At 46.2% G+C, this 26,940-nt stretch overlaps 1 protein-coding gene across 1 annotated transcript in view; it reads right to left on the reverse strand.

Moving 5' to 3' along the window:
- Positions 1 to 26,940, reverse strand: part of CFAP299 (cilia and flagella associated protein 299) — a gene marked incomplete at its 5' end in the record, with an annotated part of 220,059 nt that overhangs the window by 136,093 nt on the left and 57,026 nt on the right. Inside the window, one exon of the mRNA XM_082315025.1 lies at positions 9,968 to 10,058. Within this exon, the coding sequence (XP_082171151.1) occupies positions 9,968 to 10,058 (91 nt within the window). The remainder of the gene's footprint in view (positions 1 to 9,967; positions 10,059 to 26,940) is intronic.

The raw sequence follows: 26,940 nt of genomic DNA on the forward strand, positions 1-26,940 counted from the left end.
AATAAATAAATGAAGCATGAGAGGGCTACATCTATTTAAGAAATAGTCTACAGGCTTTGTGAAAGCAAAGTAGGGTAGAGTTTCGCACATGCTGTCCAGAGCCATTCCTCGAGCACCGCAGAAACACAGCGATGCCACGATCGACACGTCTGTCGAGAAGTTCGTTCCCAGCGCTGCCGGCAGGTCCTCGTGGCATGACGCAAAGTCATTTTCCCTGCCTCTTACCGGGCAAAATGCATCCCTTCTCCTTGCCTGCTGGACAAAAGTCATTATGATCTCTTCTAACTGCGCACTACCTAGTGAAAAGGGCTTCTGTTCGGGTTCTGCGATGCTATTTTAAGTACAAATAGACAGATATTTACAAGTGTTACTTGTTGACATTTAGATTAGCTTCCTTTAGAAGCTGATCTGTAAATGATTACGTTTCTCATAGTTGTCTCCCAGACAGCTCATTACACTACGCAGTTCTATGATGTTGCTGTTCACAGCGAAAATTGCTTCCCAGATAAAGACACCAGATCGGAGATGCGAAGCGTTCTCTCCGCACCCCCACCCTTTTTTCCCCCCAGGGAAGCTGTTCAGAACTTGCATGGCAGTAAATGAACGGGCCCTGCTGTCCAGCAAGAACTGAACTTTAACTAAGTTTCAAACAGCTGGAACAAAACCTGTAACTTCACCGCTTTTGCTTACATCTGAGACAACAACATATAGCACTATTGATCTACAAGCAACACAGATTTTGCTTCAAAACCAATGTGGATCAAAATAAACTTCTAAAATACCCACAAATGCTAATCTCTCTCTCACCCTTGCTTCTTCACTCCTATCGAGATATATACTTGGTACTCTCCCAAATTATTGAAGGGAAAGCATTTCATTTTCACACCATAGCATCCTGCCGGCTGGAGAGAATTTTCTGGACTGCCTGCACTAGTATGAGCTTTGAGTTTCAAGAACAACACACCCAGAACACAGATTTCGCGAAACACCTACCCACGCTTTCCCTGGCCCAAAGACGGCGTGTGCCAGGGCCCCGCTGAGCCTGGCTCTTCCCCTATCGCCATTCCCTTGCGAGTCGGCCCTCGGGGCAGCCCGGGGCAAGAGCCTCCTTCAGAGAAGAGAGCGGTGGAACCCAACAGGCACCGTGACAGTCCGAAGCCCCTCCAAGGTAGCCAGCTAGCTAGAAAATGCTCCTTCCAAGTTATTCGGGGGTCGCAAAACCTTCAGACTTAGCAAATCTGCTAGAAAAGCAGCTCTGCCGCACCGAAATACCCCCTGGCAGGAATCCTCTCTGTACTGAGATTTTGGCAAAGTCAAAAGGTCAGCTACTGTATAACATAGTGCTCTCATAATTCAAGTGAGTTCTCGAATAAGTGCAGCATATTATTTATAACATATTCTATTTCAGCTGCATCAGGGCGATTTCCACATGAAATGGAGCATCTCCCACATACGGCAGTGTCACCACATTTCAAGTTCCCGTGAGATAAAACCAACACGCGTTGTCTTTGTCGTCCACGGAGGGTTTCCACTGATGCACGTGGTCATCCTCCATTGGTTTCTAGGTCTACAAGAAATGACCTGTAGGCGTACTTTATGCGTGTGCTAGCGTCATTTCTTACTCTACAATTCAAAAGGTATATACCGTAACGAAAACATATGTTGTATTAAATAGTTCTGTAATGGTTTGAATTCAGAGGTCACCGGGTACTTGGCAAGAATCTGCATAACCATCTCAGGACTTGGTGATTCAATGTCATGGTACCAGGCGGCTCTCTCAGTAAACATGCAACCACAGTGAATCACTCAGGCGAAAAGCAACAATTCCCCCTCGTAACAGTCTGTTCTCAGTGACGTCCAACAGTCCACAAGCCTGTCCAAAGTACAGCTATAAAGTTGTTCACGTTAACAGGCAAGGGGGCCTAGAGCACCACTCAAACTCTACGGGGAGGGAAATATTTCAGGAATATTGCGTATAACATACAGAACCCCCTGAAAGCCCACTAGTTCTCATTCCAGCTGTCTTATTACGCTTCTTTCAGTAATGCTTTGAATGTCTCTTCTTACAGCTGGTTTTCACCGAGTCTCACTTATCAGACCATTAGTTAATTTGAGCAAATGAAATGATCTGTTGACAGAATAGCTGTTTATTTCATTCATTTCCACTAAAAGCTTTCATGCATCAGCTCTTTCCGCCTTTCTCCATTGCTTCCTTTAGAGGTAATAATTTATAACGTGCAAGTCATTGTGCTTGGTAACATTAGGCAGCCAGATGGTTGGCTTTTGTTTTCTACAGCTAGGAAAGGAGAAATACTCCTATTGGAAATGTTCAAGAGCTGAAAATACTAATAAATACATGTGGGCGAAATGATTTTTAAAAGTCAGTGACCAAAAAAGAAAAAAATTGTTTTGGAAAAAAAATCACCACTTTCTATCAGTACCATCACATTTCACTGAGCTTACCCAGATCTCTTACCACCCTGCTTATTTGTTTTAAGCCAACGTTATAGAACACGTGCAATCTGAAAGAGGATGCCTAAGAACAAACACTGAAAGGCTCTTAAAACACGTCCACACCATTTAAGAAAATACGTTTTCCAGTTAAATCACATATTATTACTTATTTACTGAGAACCGACAACATGTTTCACAAAGGTTCATTTCGTGCCTGCCCAGGAGCGATAGAGAAGTATCTCCCGAGTAGCAAGTACCAACTTCCAACTGGGACCTTGTGTGTAACCGGTTTCAACTTCTCTAACACCCGCTGGCCTTACATTTACACCTGCAAAACGCTACTGCTGAGAAGGTGAGGCAAACTACAGGTCAAATTCAGCTTCCAGTTCAATACAGGAGGAACCCAGCTGACAGCAGCAGAGAAATACCGAGATCAATATGAACCCAAGGTCCCTATTCACACTGAAGATTTATTTTTTTTTTTCCGTAAAATAGTGCTGTTTCAAGCACAACCATAACTTAGTAGTACACATAAAAGGAGATGGGGCTCTGGCTCCACGTAGCTCAGTGGTGTCAGAATAGGCACTGACTTCTGCAGGGGCAAGACTTCCACCTCCATTTCCAAGTCGGCAAAACACTGCACAGACAGATGTGGTGAGCAGCCAGCTAGTACACAAGACTGAAAAAGAGTTCTTCTGTTAGTAGGAAAGACACTTAGCTCTTTTTTCCCCCTCATGTGTATTGTAGTCAGTGATTTAACCAGAGTATGTGGAGTCTCTAAAAACATATATTTTCTAGCTACAGCATTTATATAGTCACTTACATTCACATTCTTATCCCTCCTAATTTTTTTTTAATTCACATTTTGAGAGGAACGTGAACGAACACATGACAAATTCTTCCCCATCAACAACTTATGCACACAACTCTGATATTCTTGGAAAATAAAAGAAAGTCTTTAGAAATATTTCTTAGATGAGTTGTTAAATTATATTCACGGAAGGACATTGCGAATCAGTCTTCTGAACTGGCCAGCTGTGGCTACTTTAGGAAAACAAAACAGTAGGTTTGGTTTAATTTATTTATAGTCTGTGATTGCCTGTTGGTCTGTGTCTTAGTGATGCTGTTGGATGACTCAGCAAAGCACTACCCCCTTCAAGGAGTTCTCTTTGAATTGAGAATTTTATTTCTTCAAGCTGATAGGCCACGATGGAAGGTTTCCATTGCACGCGCTAGCGTTTACCACGTCCTACTGTCACCAACACAGCAAGCTCAGCTGCAACGCACATTTGCTCTAGATATCTATAATTGCACCTATTTCCCCACTAAGATGAGTATTCTTTACTGGGCTGGCTGTATTTAAGAGATGCACTAAAAAGCAAAAATTTGGCACTCATCTAGGTCCTATTCAGGACAGACCTCAGGCTACATTTGCACCGGACAATCACGCGGCACGAAGAGCGGGACTTCAGGAATGAAACGCTTAGAGCCAGAGACCCCGAGTCCCCGCAACGTGCACATTTTGGGATCTCTACGTCACAGTAGCACTGGTCTGAGCCCGAGAACTGGCTGTCTGTAAGAGGATGGTGCCCCCGGAGCCCAGCTTCTTGTTTAATGTCTCTTTTTTCCCCAGTTAAAGCCAGTAAGTGCATCCCAAGATTGCTCTGCGATGAAAGACCAACGTGTGATAAAGCGGGGCTCACCGCGAGAATTGTTTCAAAATCGCTCTCCTCATCCCAGCTCAAATGCTAACGTAGACACAGCCTCACGTACGCGGATGCCATCGCTCACCAGTCCCTCTCGAGCCGTCGCTATAAGGAACCCAAAACTCCTGCTGAGACAAATAAGACCAACTACAAGGTCTTTCAAGGGAGCTTAACTGCTCTTGAATTAATAGCAGTTAATAAAATTACGCATTTTGATCGGAATTCTAAGTGAACCTCGAGGTCTTCTGATACCGGCTAAAACCATTCAAATAACATGCCAGCCGTCAGCTGATGCGAAACACGACCGGTGGCCACAGCACCGGTCCTTTGCAGTTACTCACAGCTGTTATGTCACTAAAATGATACCATTCGTGTGTTCTGTAAAACGTACTCAGCTCTCCTTCTACTTCACTTACGATACATTACAGAAAAGAAAGAAGACATAAAAGATGCTCTGTATTTCTCCTCTTTCTCCACACGCTTTTCTACACAGAGTATCAGTTTTGCAGCCTTTCGATGGAAAACACACACTATTTCTCACCGTGCAATTTTTAGGCCCTTAAAATAATCTACAAACCACACATTACAACTCAACTAGAATGATTTTTCCATGATGCTGCACCTACAACTTACAGAGAAGGAAACTGGGGGCGGGCGAGGATATACTTATCTTAACTGGTCCTTTTTAAGATATATTTCTCCAGAACAGATTTGATAAACGCAAAGAGAAATCATATTGAACTTAGGAGCTGCCTTACCGTGCTGTACAACGTTTTAAGTAACGTTCTTGGCTTGCTTTCTTATCCCTTTTCTGTTGCCAGTACTTCATGATCCTACAAGTGAAATAAAATAAATAAAACTGCACCATGGATGTACAGCCAGCTCCTAACAGCTGCTTTTGAGGTTCGGAGGGCTCTGGATCCAGCAGCCCCACTTCCCAGCATCCCCAGTGCTTTTATACTCCGTTACACCTGTAGCCAAACCTGCATCAGCGTGTCGTACACGAACAGAAGCAGACTATCGTGCCTGTCATTTCTGGAGGTAAAATATAAGGAAAAAAGGTTGCGCTTGTCGCCTGCACAAGAAGTCTCGGCAAGCAACATGATTTCCACACATCCCTAGCCCCTTCTGATTGGGCAGAAATTCATACTAAGCCTTCAAGAGATGAAATAAGGACACTGCCTCCATGTCCAGGAAACAGTTTCATTTCTTTCATACTACGCTCTTGCCAATGACATGGAATTTGTTATATATTTTCTATTTCAAGGGCAGAAGTGATTTGTTTGAAATTAAGTTATGATTATCGGCATGACTCATGCATTTTCCATAGCTATTCATTAAACAGACAAACATGGGCTGAGTTAAAAGGGAAATAAACATTTCTATAATACCCTCTTTTTCTTGAGAGGCAACCCTTCATCGACGTCGGGAAACGGTCAAGGGAAAAAAGATCCTATCGGCACAATATTGTTAGTCATATACAACACGATCTTATGCTTCATTGCGTTTCCAACACAGGAAAGAGGTATATTAGAAGTGCCTAATTCACAAGTTTCTCTGAGTCGGCTACAGTGGTTGCTTTGAATGGCTCTCAAGGAACAAGCCGTAACCAGTGCTTCTCTGTAACTTCAATAATACACATTGCAAAGCCACGAAGGCCCAGCCATCTGACTGCTTTCTCAGGCAATACTCGGTGCAGAAAAAACTACACAAGTTCCATTCTACTAGGCATGAATTTCATCTGATCTCCTGGTTGTAGCTCTCGCACGACTGACAACAGGAACATCAGGGGGTTTTTTGTTTGGTGGTTTGTTTGGTGGCTTGTTTGTTTTTTTGTGGAAACCTTCCCCCCGCCCCAGTCAGTGGAACAAGGGGAGGAAGGATGAATCCTTCGCTTACTCATGTCCCTAATTTCCATCAACAGATTCCACCTCATTATTTGAAGTGCCTAAACACTTCTGATGCTGGCACTGATGCCCACAAGAACGTGGCTATAACTTGTTCCAGTCACCACGAAATCCAAATCCAAGCTTACGGGGTACCTATGTCTTCAGACACATCGGTGTAGCTGGAGTCTTCCTCTCTGCCCCATCACCCCAAGCCTCTCCCACCGGATCAGCCTCGAGGTGTTCACACAGTGACCCCGAGACTGGCGCTGGCACACAGAAAGGAGTTCCCGAGTATTGCATAATTTCCCTTGGCTTTTGTAAATGCAAACTATGATATCCACAGAGCCCTTTATCACCTTGAATAAGCAAGTCATATTTAATGCATACCAGAGTATAGGCGAGGGCTAGATAGGGTAAATGTACACCTGTGTAAAGAAGTCAGGATGTGTCTGCCTGCCGAGTTCGTCCGATCGTCAGCCGTGCAGGGGATTTCAGGCGAATTCTCATTTACGAGAACACAGAGCACTCCCCAGCACCGCCACAATCCATCAGCAGCCCCTTGTTACCTGAGCCCGCACTCCCCGCGCATTTTGTAAAACTATCTTCTACCTCATACATCTGATTTCTCACATAAACTTTTCTGGATCGAGGTTATGAACGCAACTGGTTAATAAGCAAATACACGCAACACCTCTGTCACGACAGGCTCGTTTTAGGGAATTAACCTCCCAGATCAACTCGACACATGCATGGCCTGCAGAAGCCAATATTAAACGGAAAGTTAACAGGAACATCAGCTACTCAAGCCACACCGAGTCGCCAAGCACAGCTAAGAAACATTTTTTTTCCAGGCACAGTAAAGCGCAGTTTTCAAGACTGGATGGTTTTTAATCCTCCTCCTCCTCCCGCGCTGGCTGAGAAAAGGAGGAGACATTTTACCCTGCTTTTTTTTTTTTTTTTGCTTTGGTTTTGTTGGGTTAGAGGGGTTTTTGTTGGTTTTGTTTGTTTGGTTTTTTTTTTTCTGGTTTTCTGTTTTTTGGCATTGGGTGGTGTTTTTTTGTTTGGAGTTTAGGGGGGTTTTTTTGTTTGCTTGTTGTTGTGTTTTTTTGTACAAATAGAACAGGCTGGCTATATATCCAGAAAAGACAAACAGAAAATCATCTTCTGGCAAAGTCCGATTTCTACAGGTCCAGACATAGGAGCAGAGCTCCCACCGGCACCATCGGGTGGGAGCACCGGTACTGTTCACTGCATCCCCTAGCTGCAGTGTCCCTGTCAGTGTGACAGGCAGACGGTCCGCTAACCCTTACACAAAGGCCTGAGCCTTGCTGGGGATAAGGCCAGAGCAAAGTAAGGATTACAAAAAGCTTTGTCAAGATCACACTCATTCAGCTTCTGAAAAGTTTTTTAGATCCTTTTGTTTTTCATCTCCCATTTCTGCAGCAACCCTGAGCCTACCTCTAAAGCAGGCAGCCCCATCAAGCAGCATTAACTCTTGTTGTGCCGAGGACCACCGCGGCAGATCAGTTGCTATCGTCAGGTAGCGCCACCCAAAGGAGGATGGCAAGTCACACGACGGCTCCCTGCTGTGTCTCTCATTTTTATTAGTCCAACTTGTGTGACTTGGAAGCAAGTGCCATGGCTTGCACTGCCTTCATTTCCAAAGGAGGAGCAGGTTCTTGATATCCCATACGGAACAGAGCGGCACAGAACCCACGCCTCTCACTTACTGAGCACGGACAGGATCCTGCAACGTAGGCATTGCTTGGCAGCAGTTTTAGCTTTCCAAATAGGCAGCGTTCTCTTTGGGGAGGCTGCTCTTCTCAGCAACCACTGTACATGGTCTTAGAGCCCAAGTGCAATCCCTAAAAATGTACGGAATTGCCTATAGCCCTAGTAATAATACAGGTGGCAGTGTCACGATAAAAAAGAAAACACAAATACGGTTTCATAAGGCGATACCTTCTCTCTGTCGGTTCATTCGGCACACGCTAGGGAAAAACAACGTTGTCTGCGTGCATTTATGGTTGCAGCCAACGGGCTGATGTTCTCAATCACTATTTGAAACGCATTCCCACACTGAAGTGTATTAAGAAAACATCACAGGGTCTCCTGTAAACCAGCAAACTGCAGGAGAGTCAGAGTTGAGGCTGAAATTGCACACTTGACACACTTCATTCTATCTAGGTATGTACTGAATAGCTTGGAATAATACTCACTGTTCCAAAAACTTGTGATACATAACCAGAGGCTGTTTTGGGGGCCTAGAAACTGTATCACTGCAGGAGGCCTGGGAACTTGGGAACCGAGGCCAGCTGTCTTCATTTTGATGGGACGCTTACTATTTATGTTTTATTTTATTTTTAAGGGCTAGCCCATAATTTATCTACCTTCATTTTTTAGAGCCCCGTCTGAAGTGCTGGCCTCAGCCCTGCTGCCCTTGCAGAAAGCCAGAAGTGCCTGTTAGCATAAACCGACAGCCCTTTTCTGCGCTCAAAGGGTTCTGCACAACTCAGTAGTGCTCCCATCTGTAAAACGAAGAAATTACATTTCCTTTATAGGATGCTCTGAAAACTATAGCCAGAAAGGAAACTGCCAGAGTAAGGTGCTACCATTAGCAATGGCTTTTTTTCTTTTCTTCAACATTATGGTAAATATGTGGAACAAGTCACAGAGTGCTTCCATTTTCAAGGCTAAACCATCACGACCTTGCTCCACATATGTGGAACCACACTTCAGGCAGCATTTCCTCTGCAAATCCTAGAGATTAATTAGCTAGCCATAAAAGAAAAATATAGACCCTAGAATTACGGGAAGGAGGGAGGGGAGTTATGCTTTTACCTCATTTAGGACAGTTGAAGGAAAGCAAAGAAATCATTAGCGTATGCCTGATCAACTTCCTAAGCAAGCAGAACGCAGAAAGAAGATCACGATCGCTTCGGACTTCCCGAATGCCCAGCGCTGCCTTTGCAGTCACTTTTATTATTTTTCTTTAACATGAGAGGCAATCTAACAGACAGAAGTCCAGGGTCCTGGCACCCCATAAAGAAGGCAAGAAACAGCACTATTCTATGTAAACACAGCACTAAGACCAGGATGACCATTCTGGGCTCATTTTCAGTTGTGTTATCAGTTTAAAAGGAAGCAGACTGAACTTAAACCGTGAAACTAAAAACGTGCCTTGTACAGCATGCGGGCACAAACTGTTCTTTGTGCAAAACTCAAGCTATTAAAAAGCCAAGATTACGGGGCCATCCTCCCTTTAAATTGAAGGATATTGATCTAGCTACATTTACAAGCGGCAATTCCCCCGAGCAGACCTCCGTGAACGTGGGGAAGCGACCGACAACGCAGGAGAGATGCCCGAGCGGCCTCCGCCAGCGCTGTCCCGGTGAAGCGCGGCACCGGCCGGCACAGCGCGCGGACGGCCTCGCTGGCCTGTACGAGCTGGCTGAGCCAGGAGGCGCAGCGCCAGATTCCCAACGCTTTCCCGTGTTGGACCCAACAAATCAAGCACCCCACCAAAACTCAGCAGGGAAACTCCAAAAGCACCAAAATCAATGAGTTTCAAAGAGATTCTCCCAACAACCAGCCTGCATCTTCCTCTATTTCAAGCACACACGAGAATGAATTTTGCAACTTCCTACGAAATTCACGATAGACTTCACTAGATGGTTTTCCTCTTGTATCCTTCAGCTCATCACTTACCTTTTGTAGACTTCTGGGCAGTGTTTTCATATGCTTTGCTTATTTAAAAAAAAAATTAACACCAACAAATTTCTAAGGTTCAAAAAAAGTCACCTAAATCAAATAATCTTTTTCAAACGTTGTACCTGAAGTTTTCCTGTGAAATACCTCGTTTTCCTATTCAGATTCATTTTTAAGCTGTTAAGAAGATTGTGATCTCTCAGAACTCACAGAAATTTTTCCAGTACGATTGGCTTCCTCTCTTTCTGCCAGGGCCCGCAAAAAGTTATCTTTCAGTTCTTTTCCCACGCTTGCTAGCGACCTAGGGGGGAAAAAAAAAGGTACAATTATTACTATTAATTATTGCCACAGGCTCTGGGTTCACTGTTAAGTGTTCTGTAAATAGAAGGAGACAGTCCTCACCCTGTTGTAGCTAATTCGTCTATTGCCTGTTCTGCTTTTACAAACCCTTAAACCACTCTTCAAAATTCATCACTACTGCAGATGTACGATATAACAGTAGTTTATCAAGAGGCGACTTCTATTAACACACATTTTCAATTATATATCCAGAACAATATAAGCGCTTATTCTATATCTCCAGAATTATGGCCAAAATCATGTGCACATAAGGATACCAAATTTTCACTGTGTACCAATATAAACTTAAACAGATTTAATACCTTATTCTTCAGCCAGCAACTAATCAAATGAACCACTACATGCTTCGACTGCTTGGTGTGGTAGAGTCAATATAGTTTCGGTATCCTTAAGTACAAAGCATGAAAAGAAAAACCAATTTTGCTCCACAAACACTGGCAAAAAAAACCCAAAACAAACAAAAAAGACACCCAACCCACACAAGAACGGATACCATGCACTAAACATTGCTTGTTAGCCTCTGAACATAGTGCCTTAGAATTCAAGCAGCCATTAAAAACAGAAAACGCCTATCAGATGGACAAAAGCACTGAACATTGGACAAACCCTTTGTGCTGGTTCTGGTTGGGATAGGGTTAATTTCCTTCCCAGCAGCAGGGGGGATGTTTTGGATTTGCACTGGCAACAGTGTTGCCAGCAGCGGGATGTTTTTGTTATCGCTGAGCAGTGCTTACACACAGTCAGGGCCTTTCTGCCTCCCCAGCCCGGCAGCCCCAGGCCGGGGGCACAAGGGGCCGGGAGGGGGCACGGCCGGGACAGCCGCCCCCAGCCGCCCCGGGGACGTCCCACACCGCGGGACCGCGGGCCCAGCACAGAAAGCCGGGGCCGGGGCAGGAAGGGGGGGACCTGCAGAGCGACGGCCTTTGTCTGCCCAGGTCCCCGTTCCCCCTGACGGAGCCCGGCTCCCCTGGGGACGGCTGAGCAGCCGCCGGCCCGCGGGAAGGCGCGAACGAACGCCTCGCTGTGCTTGGCTTGCGTGCGCGGCTTTTGCTTTCCCTCTTCAACTGCCTTTATCCCAGCTCACGAGCTCTCTCGCTTGTACCCTTCCGATTCTCTCCCCCATCCCACCGGGGGGGAGCGAGCGAGCGGCCGCCTGGGGTTAAACCCCCCCACCAAGGATGCCACCTTCTACATCCTGATAAGCTGATCCACGGAGGTGCACTCAGCACCAGCCATGGTTAACAGAGTTATCATCTCCAAGGCACCAAAACCGTGCAACCCTTACAAAGCGGCTCCATCTGCTCATCTCTGGGGGAAGAGACACCCCCTTTCCTGTTCATGGTAGGTAACTGTATTTACTGCTCTGCCAACAGCACTGCTTGAAATGACATCTGGAACCCCAGCCAACAGTGCTGCACCTCCATCTATCCTAACTACCCAAGCATAGGAAGGAAAAAAGGATAATCCCTTGAATTACAGAGAACAGGACACTGGAGCTGCTCGCTATATAGTACAAGTTTAACTTCTTTTCAAGTGCTGAGAAACTGAGGAAAGGGCAATCCAGAGCCATGCAAATTTAAACACCAGTCTTTTAACATCCATCACAACTCTCTCACGCCTGTCTGAAGGCCAGTGTCCTGGGTTTGGCTAGGATAGAGTTCATTTTCTTCCTAGTAGCTGGTATAGTGCTGTGGTTTGGATTTAGTATGAGACTGAAGTCTAACTCCTGAAAGATGCAACATGAGAAAAGGCATCATCTGATACATATGTATTTTCTATACACTATTCTCAGCGACAAAGCCCCCCTTGCTCCGTGGAAGATGCTTTAACATCTATAAAATGAAAAAAGTCTGGATTTCACTAAAATAAATTCATTCCACTATGGCCTGCGAGAAAAACCATCAACAACAATATTATGGTTGAATTAAACATTAGGAATGCAACACATGATGGTTTAAGTGACACACAAGCAATATCACTTGGAGCAGAGCTTAGTATTAACTGGCTGCTTTTTTGTAATAAAGAGGGGGTGGGACAGAAGACACACACAAAAAAATCAAGCAAAATTATTCTTGAGTCATGTATCTGAGAAACGTATAAAACATTTGTTCGTTTAGAGAAACATTTTTAGAAATAAATCAACACCATTTTACCCTCACAACAATGTCCCTAATGGCCTAAAAGTATTCAAAAAAAGTTCATGGGACCAGTGAGTGCAGAAACAAAACATGAGGTGTGTCCTCTGTATCAGACTCTTACCCTCTTTGAAATGCCCCGTTTTAAATATATACTATTACTGGATAAAGAATAATAGAAGGTATCGCTGTTAAATTTGAACCACAAAGAAAGCAAAAATAGGTTCAGGCTATTCTGACGTAAACCTTCATAAATTTACAGAACGAGAGCGTTGGAGAGAATGACGAGTTTTACACTTAAAGCCTGACTTCTAAAACCCCAGGATCTGGAAGCATCACTCAGCATCTAAGCAATTATTCCCTGAGCTAGGGACAAAGAGCTACTTGGTCGACCTTCCGCTTGTTTTAACTGGCAAGGATTCACTCCTTCCTCTCCTGCATGGATGTCCATGTCATTGCTTTGAGTCTTGGTCTTTTCCACTTCTTTGCCCCTCCGCCTCGATATCCCAGCTCGGAGATCTCTCTTTCCCCTCGGGATTCGCCCACACAGGAAAAGTGCACCCATTTACCTCAAGGGAGATTTTCAACTAAGGTAGTTCAAACAGTACAAAAGGTCACATCAATATTCTCAAGACTGGCTTAAACCAGGCTCGTTTCAGTATCAAACGTAATCAATTAGTAACCGACCTGACTTGAACTGTCCACAAGGAATCGCGAGGTTCTGCAGACATATATTTGCATCGAACTGGTTTCAAAAAATCAGTTTGACTTGAATAAACTCTACATAAAGAATTGCAAGCCTCTGGAGACACGAGTATGCACCGATTTGGTTTAAAAAAGTTCCAATTATACGTGGTTCTCATCTGAGTAAGGCCACACATCCGCTAGGAAGACACAGCATTTACGGGAACAGCGTACGAGCATTTGCTACCAGCCAGTCTTTGAGAGAGAAAGGAGATTTTTCTCTCCCTGCCACAGCAGCTCGTACATTCCCTGTACTCTAGTTTACCATCACAGCAGAAGACTCAGAAGAAAAAAAACCAAGGCATTCCACTCTGCGGAATTTCCCCACACACACACAAACAGGCTGAAATTTTGGGTTTGACTAGTTAGGAACACACGAAGGCCACGTCAAGGGCTGTCCCAGCTTCCCGCCAGGCGAGATGAGGGAGCTCTCCGAGCAGGGAGGAGCGGCGACTAACTCCCTAGCACCCACCAAACACTGCTCCTCTCTAATGAGGGTTACTGAAATTGCCACGACCTCAAAACTGCTGTTTCAGTGAATTTTTTAGAAGTTACTTCTTAAATCTGTATTAGGGGCTTCACAAAGGTAGAGGAATACAAATTATATACTTGCAGAGCAAACATGCTTGCAGATCACAACAGCCCTCGAAAAGGAGAGCACAACATGTTCCGTGATTAGCGTAAATTTATGCACCTCCAGCATCACACACACAACCGTAACATTCACACACTGCCCGAAACTACTCCTACCGTGCAGTTCATGCCTCAGCATCCTTACTGAAGGGGGCTTCAGCGTGAAAGGCCAATTCACGAGGCAGCATTGCCTCTTTGTAGGGCACCCTGATGCTAACTGCAGCCACCTGCACTCGGCACCACACATTTTAGACTGATGATACTTTTAATTATTATCTGCACCACATGGGCAGAGGCCCACATGGAGAGCAGGGTGGTGCTGTGCTAGCTGCTGTACAACCCTCCAGTCTCAGTGAGCTTTGAAACCCAGCACCCAGACACCGAAAGGCCTGGTGGATAAAGGAAAATAGAGGAGAAGGTTACTACTCTCATTTTTCAAACGCAAAGATTCAGCAACATATCCAAAGGTAACACAGAACATCCCTTCAAACATGTTATCATTGTCACCAGCCTGGTGGCAAATGCTGCATAACGAGTTGTGTTCAATATGAATTCCCATATCAACTTCTCCCCTTCTGAAGATAGGCTTTTCCTGCACGTACAGAGGAAGAAGCGCTAACAACGAGTAACACTCCTCACCACGGTGTCCTTCAACAGAAGCAATACCCAAAATAAGTATTACAGTTTAGGAGAAGAAAAAAGAAAAAAAAAAAAAAACAAAACCCACACACACAAAACAAAAACCAAGGGGTACTTTTCTAAAGTAACTTGTTTGGGTACAGAAACTCCTAGTGATACTAACACTATTAACTGTTGATTGCTGGTTTTAATTCCATAAATACAATTCTTACTTTATGATGCTCAAAGTTTCCCTTATGAAACTGTACATTTCCACACTACCTTGTTCCTTCCAAGAGCTCCTAGGATCTTCCACCCTCCCACACACCCTTCTCACAGTCCCAGTTCAGATGCCTTGCGCTTGCAGCTTGCTTTTTTGGTTTTCATGGATAGGTGTTAGTGAAGCAGAAAGAAGGAAAGCTCTTTTTGAACTTGGGTTAGGGCGCCTCGATTCGTAATTTGACAGGCTACACTGCTGCTTTTTTTTTTTTCCATTTTGTTATGGTTCCCTAAGGCTTCATTATTTTTATTTTCCTACATCTTCTACCATGTGGGCTTTTCCTGAGAGCGCTGGAGTCACAGTTGGAAGCAGAACAATGTCGTTTAACTTTTAGAGAGCCCTGCTGACCCGAAGAATGCTTTTTATCAAACTGAGATAATGGGAAGAACATCTAACAGTCACAGTGTTTTTCTTTCAAAAGTACGCTCCCCCTTCCAGTTCAGCAGAAAGCCAGACTGGAACGCACATTCTTGCCCAACTCCTGCAAAGCAGCTGTGTTTTCCAAACACCTGCCCCAGGATTAGCGGGGAGACAGGCCCAAGAACTCAGTCCCAAAGTTTCTCCCTCATCTTGAGACACATCATTTTTATTTTAAAACATTTCAAGTTTCAACCTCCCAGTGCCACGCACTTAGAGCATTGCGTCCCGAGGCAGGACTATTACTTGAGCACCGTTCCGAGACATCAGGTGCGTATTTGTTTTCTCTACGCGAGGTATGCACGCTTTCAAAAGCAGAGACTACAGTACAAGATGATACCTGAGAGACCAGGACGTAAGGCTGGGACTGGAAAGATCGAAGTTCATCATCTCGCTCTGTCTCAAACACGCGGCGCAAGCTTGGCGACTCGCTCAGTTTTCTCGCGCCTTAGTTTCCAGTCTGAGGAGCTGGGAGGACTCTACCTCTCCTGATCAATATGGCCAAACGCAGTAAGGCCGCCCGGGACTCCGCAAGAGGCACGGCGCTTAAAAAGGCATTGGGAAGCATTCAGATGCTGTACTAATGTGGACAAGCGCTTGCTTGTTTATCTTCAGCCACGTGAATTGGAAGTTTGGTCAAACCACTTTTCATTAGCAAGTCTTCTCTGCAAGGATGAGAAAACACACCGCCTCCACAATACGATATTACTGTCATCGAACGTCGGTGTGGCTCTGCAGGCTGCCTTGGGGGAGTTCTTGGCTCTTCAGACCTCTTAATTCACCTTCTCAGGCTGCCCAGCAGACCTAACGCTGCCAGCTTGTTTGCCCCTTTCGGCTAACTCGCCTCAAACAGGACGCGAGGTTCAAAAAAAAAAAACAACACTCACGCAAGGGCAGCCAACAACACCCGTCGCAATCCTAGCAACCATCAGCACAGTACGAAAGCCGCCTGGGGCTGACCTCCCACACGCAGCCAGGCCATCATCAAGGAAGAATAAAGGCAGCGTATCAGCGTTGCCAAGACCGACATGCAAGGACGTAAGTATGGCTGATTTTTACTGCATGGTGCCATCTTTTTGTAATTTCAATGAACAATACGCAGAGTGTCTTCAAACTGCAATGACACCAGATAGCGAGAACCGTAATCCTTTAAACCATGACTGCCTCAATCCATCTACAAGTTGCACTCCGTTTTAAAAAGGAAAAATGAAACGGGGGGGGAAGGGCAAAACCCACCGTTACGTACAACGAGCTGCCCGAGTCTGACCCTCAGGGTCCAGGCTCGACCCTCTCGCAGAGCTTCCACCGCGTTCGAGCGATAAAGCAAAAACAGGCGCCCAAAACACCAACTGAAACCACAAGCTGGATTTGGACTACTGCACACAGGGATGTCTCTACCTAGACATAAAGGGAAAGCACTTCATTTCTAAATAAACATAATATGGAGCTGCTTGAAGAGGAGGTCTAGATTAAAAACAAAACAAAACAAACCACAAAAAAAACCCCAACACTTTTTTTGGTTCAGCTTTGTAAAATACAGCCTGCTAATCCTATTATCCAATTTGACATGTTGTGTTGAATGGAGCTGCTATAAGCAACCCCAAAAGGTAAAACCATCACGTGATCTTTCTTATATTTTACAAAGACAACGATGCAAGGAGAAGACAATTATTTAACTTGCTTGGAACTTAAAATAACAGCATCAAAAGGCACCAGGCCACAGCATTTGTACGAAGAGCCTCTGTCCGTCGGTTTGCCGTTTCGTTACGCAGGGTGCACAGCACCACGAGAACAGACGGCCTAAGCAGGCAGGCACGGCTAAGGGCAAAATACAAATGAGCTTAAGATCTGTTGTATCTCTGTTCCTGACCTTGTTTACTGTAAAAGTGTCCCATCTGTGAAATTGTGTCAAAACTTCTCAATTAGAGCGAGAACAAGCTCTGGCTGTAAGGGCACAGTAAGCGAGGAGCTTAATGCTGGGCTCAAGCGAGGGGAGCGTGCAGGCGGGCAGCGGGACTGCGCCGTCTCACAAAGCCCTCTCAACAGCGCGAGCGGTCTGCGCGGCCCAAACGTGCCCCCGCGCAAGCCCTCCGCCAAGCTCCCGCCAACCTCGCCATCAACAGCTCGGGGCGCGCTGACGTGCAAGTGCACGCTGTGTACTGCTCTGCTCTGCAACTTGGCTTTTACAATATTTTTACTGCATGTGTGTCTTGCTTAAAAAAGAACCATTCTTGACATGAAGGAATTAGGTTAGGAATTATATAGAAAGAGAAGATTAAACTTTCAACTATTTGGACATTTTGGGGCATATAAACATGTGTAAAATCCGCTATAAAATTTTTGATTGTTGGTTACATAATTCAACATAGAGGAAATACCTTTCTAAGGACCTTAATACCATTCACTGCATTGTTTAATAAAACAAACAAGCAACTGTAACAACTATACTCGCTACATGATATTTGAAACTCCACAGAATAAATTATTTTTTTAAAAAACGTTTCAGTTGCTTATGCACTTCTCGGGAACATTTGGCAGAGCTATCGCAGATTTGGCTTGCGATGAGAAGCCCGCACCTGACAAAACACGGGCACCAATATTTCAAATGGTCCCAGCTACCAGTAACGCGGTCCTGTCACTCATCCAACATTCACAAACTTAAAAAAAGAAAAAAAAGTTCCTTTATCAGCTCTGGTCAAGGCCCTAAAACACACACACTGCTGCCTGGTTAAAACAAGGAAGGGAGGGAATTCAGAGATTTTTCCCAGTGCCACTGTCACAGCTCACCATCTCTGAGAAAAGATAACTGTATGTCCTATACGTTGTGCCTTTTGCATAGAAGAATTGGACTCGCAGTCTCGAACTCGAGAGACGAGCTCAGCCGACTGCGAGAGGCGTACCGCGCAGGTGGGCTGCAGCTCATCCCAAGGAGAGGCGGTCCAGTTTGGATACCTTTTTGCTCGTTCAAAGCTGGGCTAGCGGCAGGCCAAGCCAGCCCCCCAACGCAGGTCAGAGCAGCTGCGAGGCCCGGATTCAGACTCCAGCGGCTGCAAGGCCAGGCCAGAGAGCCGCTGGCGAGCAACCAGGCCCACGCTGCGGTCCGTTTGTATTGCGGAAAGGCATCAAACAGCTAGGAGAGAAACGCACACCCCCCCACACCCTTTTTCAGCAGCAGTAAGAGAAACGGGCATCTAGGAGACTTCTTAGTACCACCCCTCAGTCCTGACCGCTGAGGAACGAGACCGGCTATTTTCGGTTCCTTTGCCCTACCGGCTCCGGTATCTCCGTACCCAACAGCTCCCCCCAAACGCACATCCAACAGGCTCGGGGGACAGAAGGAGACACAGCACCCCAGTGTAAAAACGGGAGGAAAAGCCCTCTAACTTCTTGTGAAGATGAGGAGACCTCAGGGAATTTTGTCAGAGACACAGCAAAAGGCACCTTGCTCTAACCCAGCTGTTGCTTTTACTTACTGGTGAGAAACGGCTTTCAGGTACAGAATTTATGGGAACAAAGAAAGTAACGTTTTGCAATAAACCAAATGGCAATTACACATGGCACCCTACAGAACGACTGCCAAACAGGGAAATGGGATCGGTAGGTCAGAAAAACAATCTCATCTCCCAAACAAAGCCAAGCGTCACGCAGCACGGCCGGGCTGCAGGGCTCTTCACCGGCACCCGTGCAGAGCTGCGGCACCCTGCTCTCCTGCTGCGCCCGTGCCACGGCTGCAGGAACAGCAGTGCTCAAGGCTCCCGCGCTCCTGCTTCTGACAGTAATAAGGAAAAGACCCAGCTTCTTCAAAAACGCATAGAAATCATGATACTCCCCATCATAAAAATGTTTCTTTCTGTTTTTTGTTTAATGAATAAGATACAAGAAAGGGTAGCTGTACACAGACACCATTACGCCACACACACAAGCTATCCGAAAGAAGGTTTTGCTTAAGGTATGACTGATTTGGAGTTTGGCTTTTGGGTTTTTTTTCCTGGGTTTTTAGGTTTTTGGTTTTTGTTTTTAAGTAGAGTCAAAATGATGAACGCAAGGAGTCTGCAATATGTAGAGTTCAGCCTCCAGGCCAAGTAAAGCCCTTCACAGGATATCAGTTTCTCATTCGTGGCACAAAGATAAAAGCGGCTGATAATTTCTCAGCAAAAAATCTCGCACCTAAGCTTCGAGCCCGATCTCCAGTAAACTAGTCCTTGTATACCTGCATAAATCTTCACTACTTTATCCATCTGAAGGACAGTGCAAGCAGCAAGCGAGCCCGGAGGGTGCACGGATTAGCTGGGCAATGGCTCCAGCCACGACAGAAGGTGCCCAAGGGGCTCTCCGGAGCTGGGGATCGCTGGGGCACGCTGGCGTGCCATTTGCGCACCGTCCCACCAAAACGCTTCCAGCGCTCCCCGCATTGCCGCGTGGGAACGTCCCTTCCCCACGCCACAGGGAAGCCTGGGAGCGGAGCAGCACCGCAGCTAGCTCAGGGAGGCCCGACACTCAACATCTGCCCCCACGCCACGAGAATTTGCCGGAAGGCAGAAGAAGTGCCAAAGCCTCGGCACTGCCGGGAGCGTCCCGCCTAACAGCGAATTGCCTAAATGGCAGGAACGGCCTCTCCAAGCCACCGCTGACCCCTGCGAGCGCCTTCTCGAGACACGGGGCAAAGGGAACCACCTGCCACATCTCTGCCTGTAGTTTTCAAGGCACGTGCAAAACTGAAGATTTCCTGTCTGATAAAAACATGTTCAGAGATGGTTGTGGGACACCTAATCTCACAAAGAATTGTTTTTTCACAAGTGGTCACAGAAAAGGAGCGGAGATGCAGAACTAAGCAACTACGGTACCAGACGTACGAATGTACAGCAGAAACACCTGACCAGCTATCTAAGACATGCACTATAATATTTACCTTTTCTGGTCACAAAATAACTTTAATTCGGTATAAAGAAAATAAAGCGCCTGTACTGCTAAGCCTTTTATTGTGTGCGACTACATTTCTGAAAACCTGGCAGAACTTGGAATTGGGATGTTATTAGCAATGGAGAAACTTAGATATGACAACAAAAATACTTATCAAGAGGCCGTTCACTGGATAGGCCAACAAAGTAGACTTAACAAGATAGCCCAATGCGTTCACACCCTTTCTCCTACCAAGCCAAATGATTTAACCATGTTAAACTGTGAAAACTGTGCCCCAAAGTTGCAGTTCTTAAGCAAAACTCTCACTTCCAACTCTGAGAAGCGACATCCACCTCTTAATCCTTTTTACTCCTTGTATCACAGTCCAGTCCTTCATTTCTAGCTGGGGAAAGCGAGCCGCAAAGACCTACCGCCGCGCAGCAGGAGCCACGCCGCAGCAAAGCGACAGCCACCGGGCTCCCGCGCCCCCCGCTCACCACACCGCCCTCCCCGACAGAGAAGGGGAGCTCCCGGGACAGTTCCAGGCATCGGATAAATAGCTGCTGCAGCACACAGATGGATCGGGGTCATAGCAGTCAGGATTTGCGAGCCATTTGCCAAGAAGAGATGGCTTTCAAAATTGCTTTCGTGAGAACGCATTAACATTTTACGAACAGGTGCAACAGCACGGGTGAAAGTCAGACAATCTCCATTTCCAGCACAACACAGAATTTGCTATAACAACCCAATGAAAATATGCTTTTGGACGACGCAACAACAGAGCAATCATCTTTACAGAAAGTGCTTCCACTCCACACCTGGCCCCACAGGCCGTCCAACTTCTGTTGCTGACTACCAGCATATCAGAATTACCCAGACATTAGGCACGACTCGCATCTGATTTATGCTCTTTCGCTGGCCCCATTCTGCAAGCCTACTCTAGTAACTCAGAACAGAAGTGTCGCTCTTTGCTTTTCCCATAGACTAAATAAGGCCCTCCGTATTTGCCGCTTTTAAATAAATGTTCATAGCCTTGCAGGTTGAATCAGTTCCCACCAGACCCAGCCAGGGCTTTAAAATAACACCGGTTGAGGACTCCTTGTTGCTCCCCTTCTTCCTTCGCTATCTTACCAAATACCAGCTGCTTTACAGGAGAGATGCCACACTGGGGAGGAGAACGTGGCGGGGAGGAGAAGGGGTTGAGCAACATGAGCAGCGGCCAGAGGCTGCTCAAATAGAAGTGACAACACCCGAGCCTACTGCTGGGAATCAGGCCGGAGCAACGGCTGACGGACACGAATACTTGGCAAACCCAGGTTCAAGGGGAGCCGGGAGAGCCAGCATACACCTGCTCGCTCCACCTCACAAACGCTCAGTTTTCCAGGCCCAATTTTTCCAAGAGGGAAAAAAACATACTTCTAAAGCAAAAAGATTTAAGGCAGCCCACTTAAATGAGGTGCTCTTATCTTTTTTGTGCTTGGCTGCCTGAGCATTCTCCACTTCAATTACTTGGCTGCTATTATGCAAATGAGAAGGAAGCCAGGAGTCATGCACCTGTGTTTGCCCCGTATTCAGTATTCCTGTGAAGTCCTGAAGCCCTGTTGTGCGGCAGGTATGCAGGATTGCTCAACTCGGGTTACAGTCGGGCAGGTGAAGGGCTTTGCAAGCTCAAACAATGGTTACAAAGAATTCAAGACAACACAGCGGTTAGACTTAGTCCTACAGCTGAGAAGAACAAAACCATTGAATATTACTGTAAACATAGCATTTATTACAGCTGCTACTATGCCCCCAGATAGTTTATGTGTGAGAAAAGCATCAGCAAGGTCGGAACGCAGCAGGCCCACCGTCAAAGACAACAAGGGACTCCAACTCAGACATTAAACTCAGCTTACGTCCAGTAGGGTTTGCAGTATCCAGGCTTTACACATTTTCTAGTACAGTTCATAGCGTCAGGAGGAACTTTCTTGCATTTTGGGATATCTGCTTCACCGTAAAAGTTGTCACGTGGCTGCATCTTAGCTGTTCTGATTTACTGTTATTAAAAAAGCAGCTTCCGCTTCATCAGAACCGGCCTTTTCAACAGGCTTACGATAAACACCGCTTTTGCCCTGCGCATACAAGTTTTTCTGTATAGAGCTGAAAGTCCGCAGTAATAACTTCCCAGATTGGAGAAAACAGTGAGCAGTGTATATATATACACATATATATACATATATATACATATATATATATACACATATATATACCTATATATACATATATACACACACACTATTACACATATTTGAAAGCATAGTTTCTGAAGCAGTGATTAACAGCTGTACGTCTACAGACTAACGTTACGAGTTACCATCTGAAATGAAAGAAAAAAAGTAGAGGTAGAGTTGCAAAGGAATATCAACCTGACCCTCCAGTCGGATGAAAACAAAAACTTGGCAAGAGACCCCTTACAGATTATCTGTGCCAAGACACCAACAGAAAGGCTTTTGGGACAGACAGAAGTCAGAAGCCAGTCAGACAATATAACGCGTTACCAAAGAGCACGCCAACTGCAAGCGAGGGAGTGTAAGACAGTTCACCGAAGGCTTGCTACTACTCGAATCGAACAGGCGGGAATAAACAAAACATCAGGCACACCAGAGCTGTACCATATAATAGATGAAAGAGAAATTCAGATAACATCAGAGAAATTTTAAAAAATGTGGCCGTGCTGCTGGAGGGCTAGTCAGTATGGACAGAAAGTCATGGGGAGAGCAGCAACGCCCGGGCAACCAAGGAAAATCCCAGGCTGAGGACTTCGAAGCAGCTCCCAGCCCCCCAGAAAGATCCGAAATGGCAGAGGGAAGGGGCAGGCACTGGTACGGGGTCTGAGCGGTACCTGCCAGCAAGCCGGTACCCCATCCGCTGTTTCTGTAGGCTGCTCTCAGGATCAGGGTTTTTGGGGAGCGGAGAGGGGACAGTCTGTTTGGTCTGGATCCACCTGAAAAGTTGCTAGCAAAAAAAGGCCAGAAGCGTGACCCCCAACAGGCAGCATCCCAGCTCTTCTGGGCTCTCCGGAGGGCAGGCGGTTCCGCAGAGCGGCAGAGTGATTTTCTCCGAGCGCTGCTACCAGGGCCGAGTTTAGATGGACGTGTATTCCTTTTTCTACTAGCTCACATTCCTTCAGCTGTTTCTTTGCCTTTCAGCTTCATTACATAAATATTTTGTTTCTGGAAGAATTCCTACCTCTAAATTACTAATATCTTGCCTCAGCCTTCACCTACGTGCAATCGTTTGGCTATGAATCTGATGATTAGGAGATTTCTTGAAGCCTAGCGATGGAGGAGGAGATGAAGAGGTCTCTGGAGAGAGCGAGAAATAAACAGGCTGTAGCCCCAGTTTAAGCAAACCTTCGCTAACATCAGTGAGCGCCTCCTAAGCAAGAGTAGGCGGAGTACCAACCAAGTGTTGGGACCGTTTCACAGGACCTTATGCGCTTCCAAATTCCAACTTCCATTGCCCCAAACGATTTTATTTCTCAGGAGCTCGCTGATGCTTTTATCGAGATGACCTGCTTTCATAACCACTCCAGTGGAGAAGATTTAAGCTGCCAAAGCTAATTAATATTATACATGCTGTTGCACTGATTTACTGGTGAATTGATATTTCGTTATTGGTGCTATTAAGAAAAAAGAAACCACTAACATATGGGATAAAAAATAAACACGGTGGTGAAACACAGCTGTGTACTGAAAAACCAAAAAGCCCGACCTTTTAAAGAAAGCTGCCCCCTCCCCCTCCCTTCCAATCTGCCAAGGAAAGCACACAGTTTCTAGACTCAGCAAAGTCACTCGTCGGAATCCAACTCAGGTCCGTGACGCACAGAAACTACCTCACGAGCACCTCAGGATTTATAAATTTGATATTGAATGTACCAGCAAAGTTGTTAGGAAGTTTATTGTCTGGAGAGATGGAAGCCATCCCTTTCTCTTATCTTCTGTTCTTTTTCATATGAGAGAGTAGAATTTTTCAGTGTTTCTGCCAAAAAAAAAACACTCCATGAAACTGCAATTACTATTTATTTTAGGTGTGGGAATTGTGAGTGAATATTGTATCATCATGTTTATGGTAGGAAAAAACAAGTGAACAATTCAAGTTGGTAATGCTAACAGATACCGAATCCCTCCTTTTCCTCCTCACTTCTGACAGGAATACTTCTGGAGCTATTTTAACTCTCACCATAAGGAACTAACAGAGCTGGCTTAAACCGAATCCTTTGCAGACAGGTGCTACACAAAATTTCCTAGTGACCTCTTGCCATGTCTTACAGGCAATGCCCAAACATCTCGGCTGTTTCACTCTTTGGCCTTTCTTAGACGGACATTGCCAACACTGGCAAAGCGGATAAAGCCGAAGGATATGCCCATGCCGACGGTTTGCTATCACAGCTTCCTTGCAATACTTCTCGAAGAACCCGCGCACGAGCTGCACCGACGCGCACATCGCCTTTCCCTCTGGGACATCAGGGCTCCGCCGAAGGCCGGCGGCGGCTGGGGCTGCAGCGGGCGGCTGCGGCGGTGCCCATCAGGGAGCTGGCCCTGCCGCCGCTGCCCACGCGTGCCCGCAGCCTGCAGGCAGCCACCTGCCCTGGGCACCCCGCAGCTCCCAATGGTCGCAGCCTGGCCACGGCCACCCAAGGCTGCGTGGCTCCAAGGAACGGGCAGCTCTCCACTGTCATCTAACTGTGGCACACGACCCGTGCTGCACATGGCACACGCCACCGGTTACTCCTGTGCTCTACAGGCCACGCCGTCAGCAGGAGGCGACGGGAAATCACTGGGAACCCACCTCGGAAAGCCAAAATTAGGTTGCCAGACGACAGCAAAGCCTCCCTTGTCCTGACATATACGTAGGATCACAGCCTGAGCACGAGGGTGGGAGCGCGACTAACACCAAGTGACAGCAGCACACAGAACATACGGTGGTATTTAACTACAGATACTTAACAGCCAAAGACATTATCACTAAGGCAACACGCGTTAGCAATGGGGTGAAATGCAACAACCTAAGTACCGAGTCAAGCCCAGACCACAGCGATGCCGAGCTAAGAAAGCTGTTCCCTAAAGAACGGTGAGTTTGTTTGCAAGCATTCCTCTTGTTGTTCATCTGAAAAGCATCTAATGGGCCGACTCCAAGCTGGGCAGAGAAAGGCACAGGTGTGTTTCTTTACAGATAAACACGTTTCATTATGGGTAGCGTAGAACAAAATCATTTTTAAAGGACTTACTAGCAGATGAAAAAGACAGACCTTCCAGGTCATCGAAGGAGATGAACAAATCCCATGGGAACTACTGAAGAGAAGAGAAAACGGGCAAGGATGAAATCACTCGGACTTTGACTCCTGACTTGGAGAGATGCGGTCACCGGCACTGCAAGTCCCCGAGATCTGAGGCCAGCCAGGACCAGCAACACCCGCGCTGTGCCTAGCGTTCCTCACCCCTCTGCGTAACAGCACGACCCACCGATTCCCGCGTTTATCCGAGGGCCTCACTCAACCTTAACTGCATATCACAGACAGAAGCCCTTTTCCTTTAGCAAGCGTTCTCCAGTTCTTGTATGGATTGTCATGAATGAACACTGGCCACGCTGGAACCAGCCGGCTCAAGGCTCTCCCGGCTATTACAACACCAAGTTTTCCAGCAACACTCTCGTGAAAAAAATCCTTTCAAGATAGTGTTATGCTTACATTTTTATCAGCGCTCTTAAACCAGTAAGTGAGAAAACCAAGCATCTTCTGCACGTGTCTGACTAGAATTGAGGCAGTTTGGGGACCTCCTCCAGCTGCAACTCACCCCTGCGAGCGTCCCAGAGAGCCTGCCTCCACCCTGACCCACCGCATCAGGCCACCGCCCTCTTCTCCCATGGCTTCTGCAAGAATTCAAACCGAGATGCCTGAAGCAGTAACAAACCTCGACAGAATTTGTTTTCAGCTGTCTGCAAACTCTGATGAGGCTCTGTTATAACCACTGAAACTAGAAGCACTAAGAAAAGACAACCGAGATGTTTCTCTGGAAGGCTACAAGTTGATGTAGGGAAGTCGCCTGTGCACGAAGCGTACCTGGTCCCCATCCAGCTCCCTCGCCCGGGGGCACCCCTCCGCATTACCCCAGAGAGACGGCAAAGCGGGCTGGAGGAGGCGGGGGTCAGCGGGCACCTCCCCACGAGCACCAGCAGCGCTCCCCGACCCGCCGGTGGAGGAGGACGCAGCCCCTACGGCGAACCTCACGCGCCCGGGCCTCGGACAGGAATTCACAGCTTGAAATAACGTTCTGCAACGCTTCATCTACGTACGTGCGCGCTCTTCCCCTCCCCGAGCCACATCCCCAAGATTAGAGACAGAAGTGGAAATAACAATCCATCAAATACATTTCCCCTGTGTTACGGACTTACATCATGTTTTGCTCAGGATTTTCAAAGATTATGTGTTCATATGAATTGCTCTGGGTTTTTCTTGGGAGAAAAACCATTTGACAGAGATGAAAGGGGAAAGGGTCCATTTTGGAGGAGACTTAGCAGCTGGGTTAGAATTTACCCCCGAGTAAAACAGAAGATAGAGTTTCAGTTTGAAATGCTGATACTCATGTTCATTAAACAAAAAGAAGATCTGTGAAAATATTCACTTATTACCTCACTGCAGGTATCACCCTCCAGCAAACGGAATTTACAGAAGTAAAAATAAACAATAACAGAAACAACATCTTGGCATGGACCTACACAAAGCGAGGCAAGTAAATGCAAGCAAACCCCAAGTGTTCTGGGGACAGAAAGCGCTATAGCATACTTGTACTGGATTACACTGACACGGTCAATTATTCGTACAGTCTCAGCAAGTATACCATTAAAGAGAGACTGAAAAAAGCCTAAAAGCAAGATATTCCACGCATATATTTTTCTAAAATGATAACTGAAACAATTATGCCTCTCTTGGGCTAAAGTTCCACTTATTTAAATCCAGTGGGATTTGCTATGAGACTACAGGCTTTTGTCTAATTGATAATACTTCTGCTATTTTTACTCCCTTGCTTCATAACCATTAGCATATACCATTCTTTTTT

This window comes from Platalea leucorodia (genome assembly GCF_965183815.1).
Source record: "Platalea leucorodia genome assembly, chromosome: 6".
In the NCBI taxonomy this organism is placed as follows: Eukaryota; Metazoa; Chordata; class Aves; order Pelecaniformes; family Threskiornithidae; genus Platalea; species Platalea leucorodia.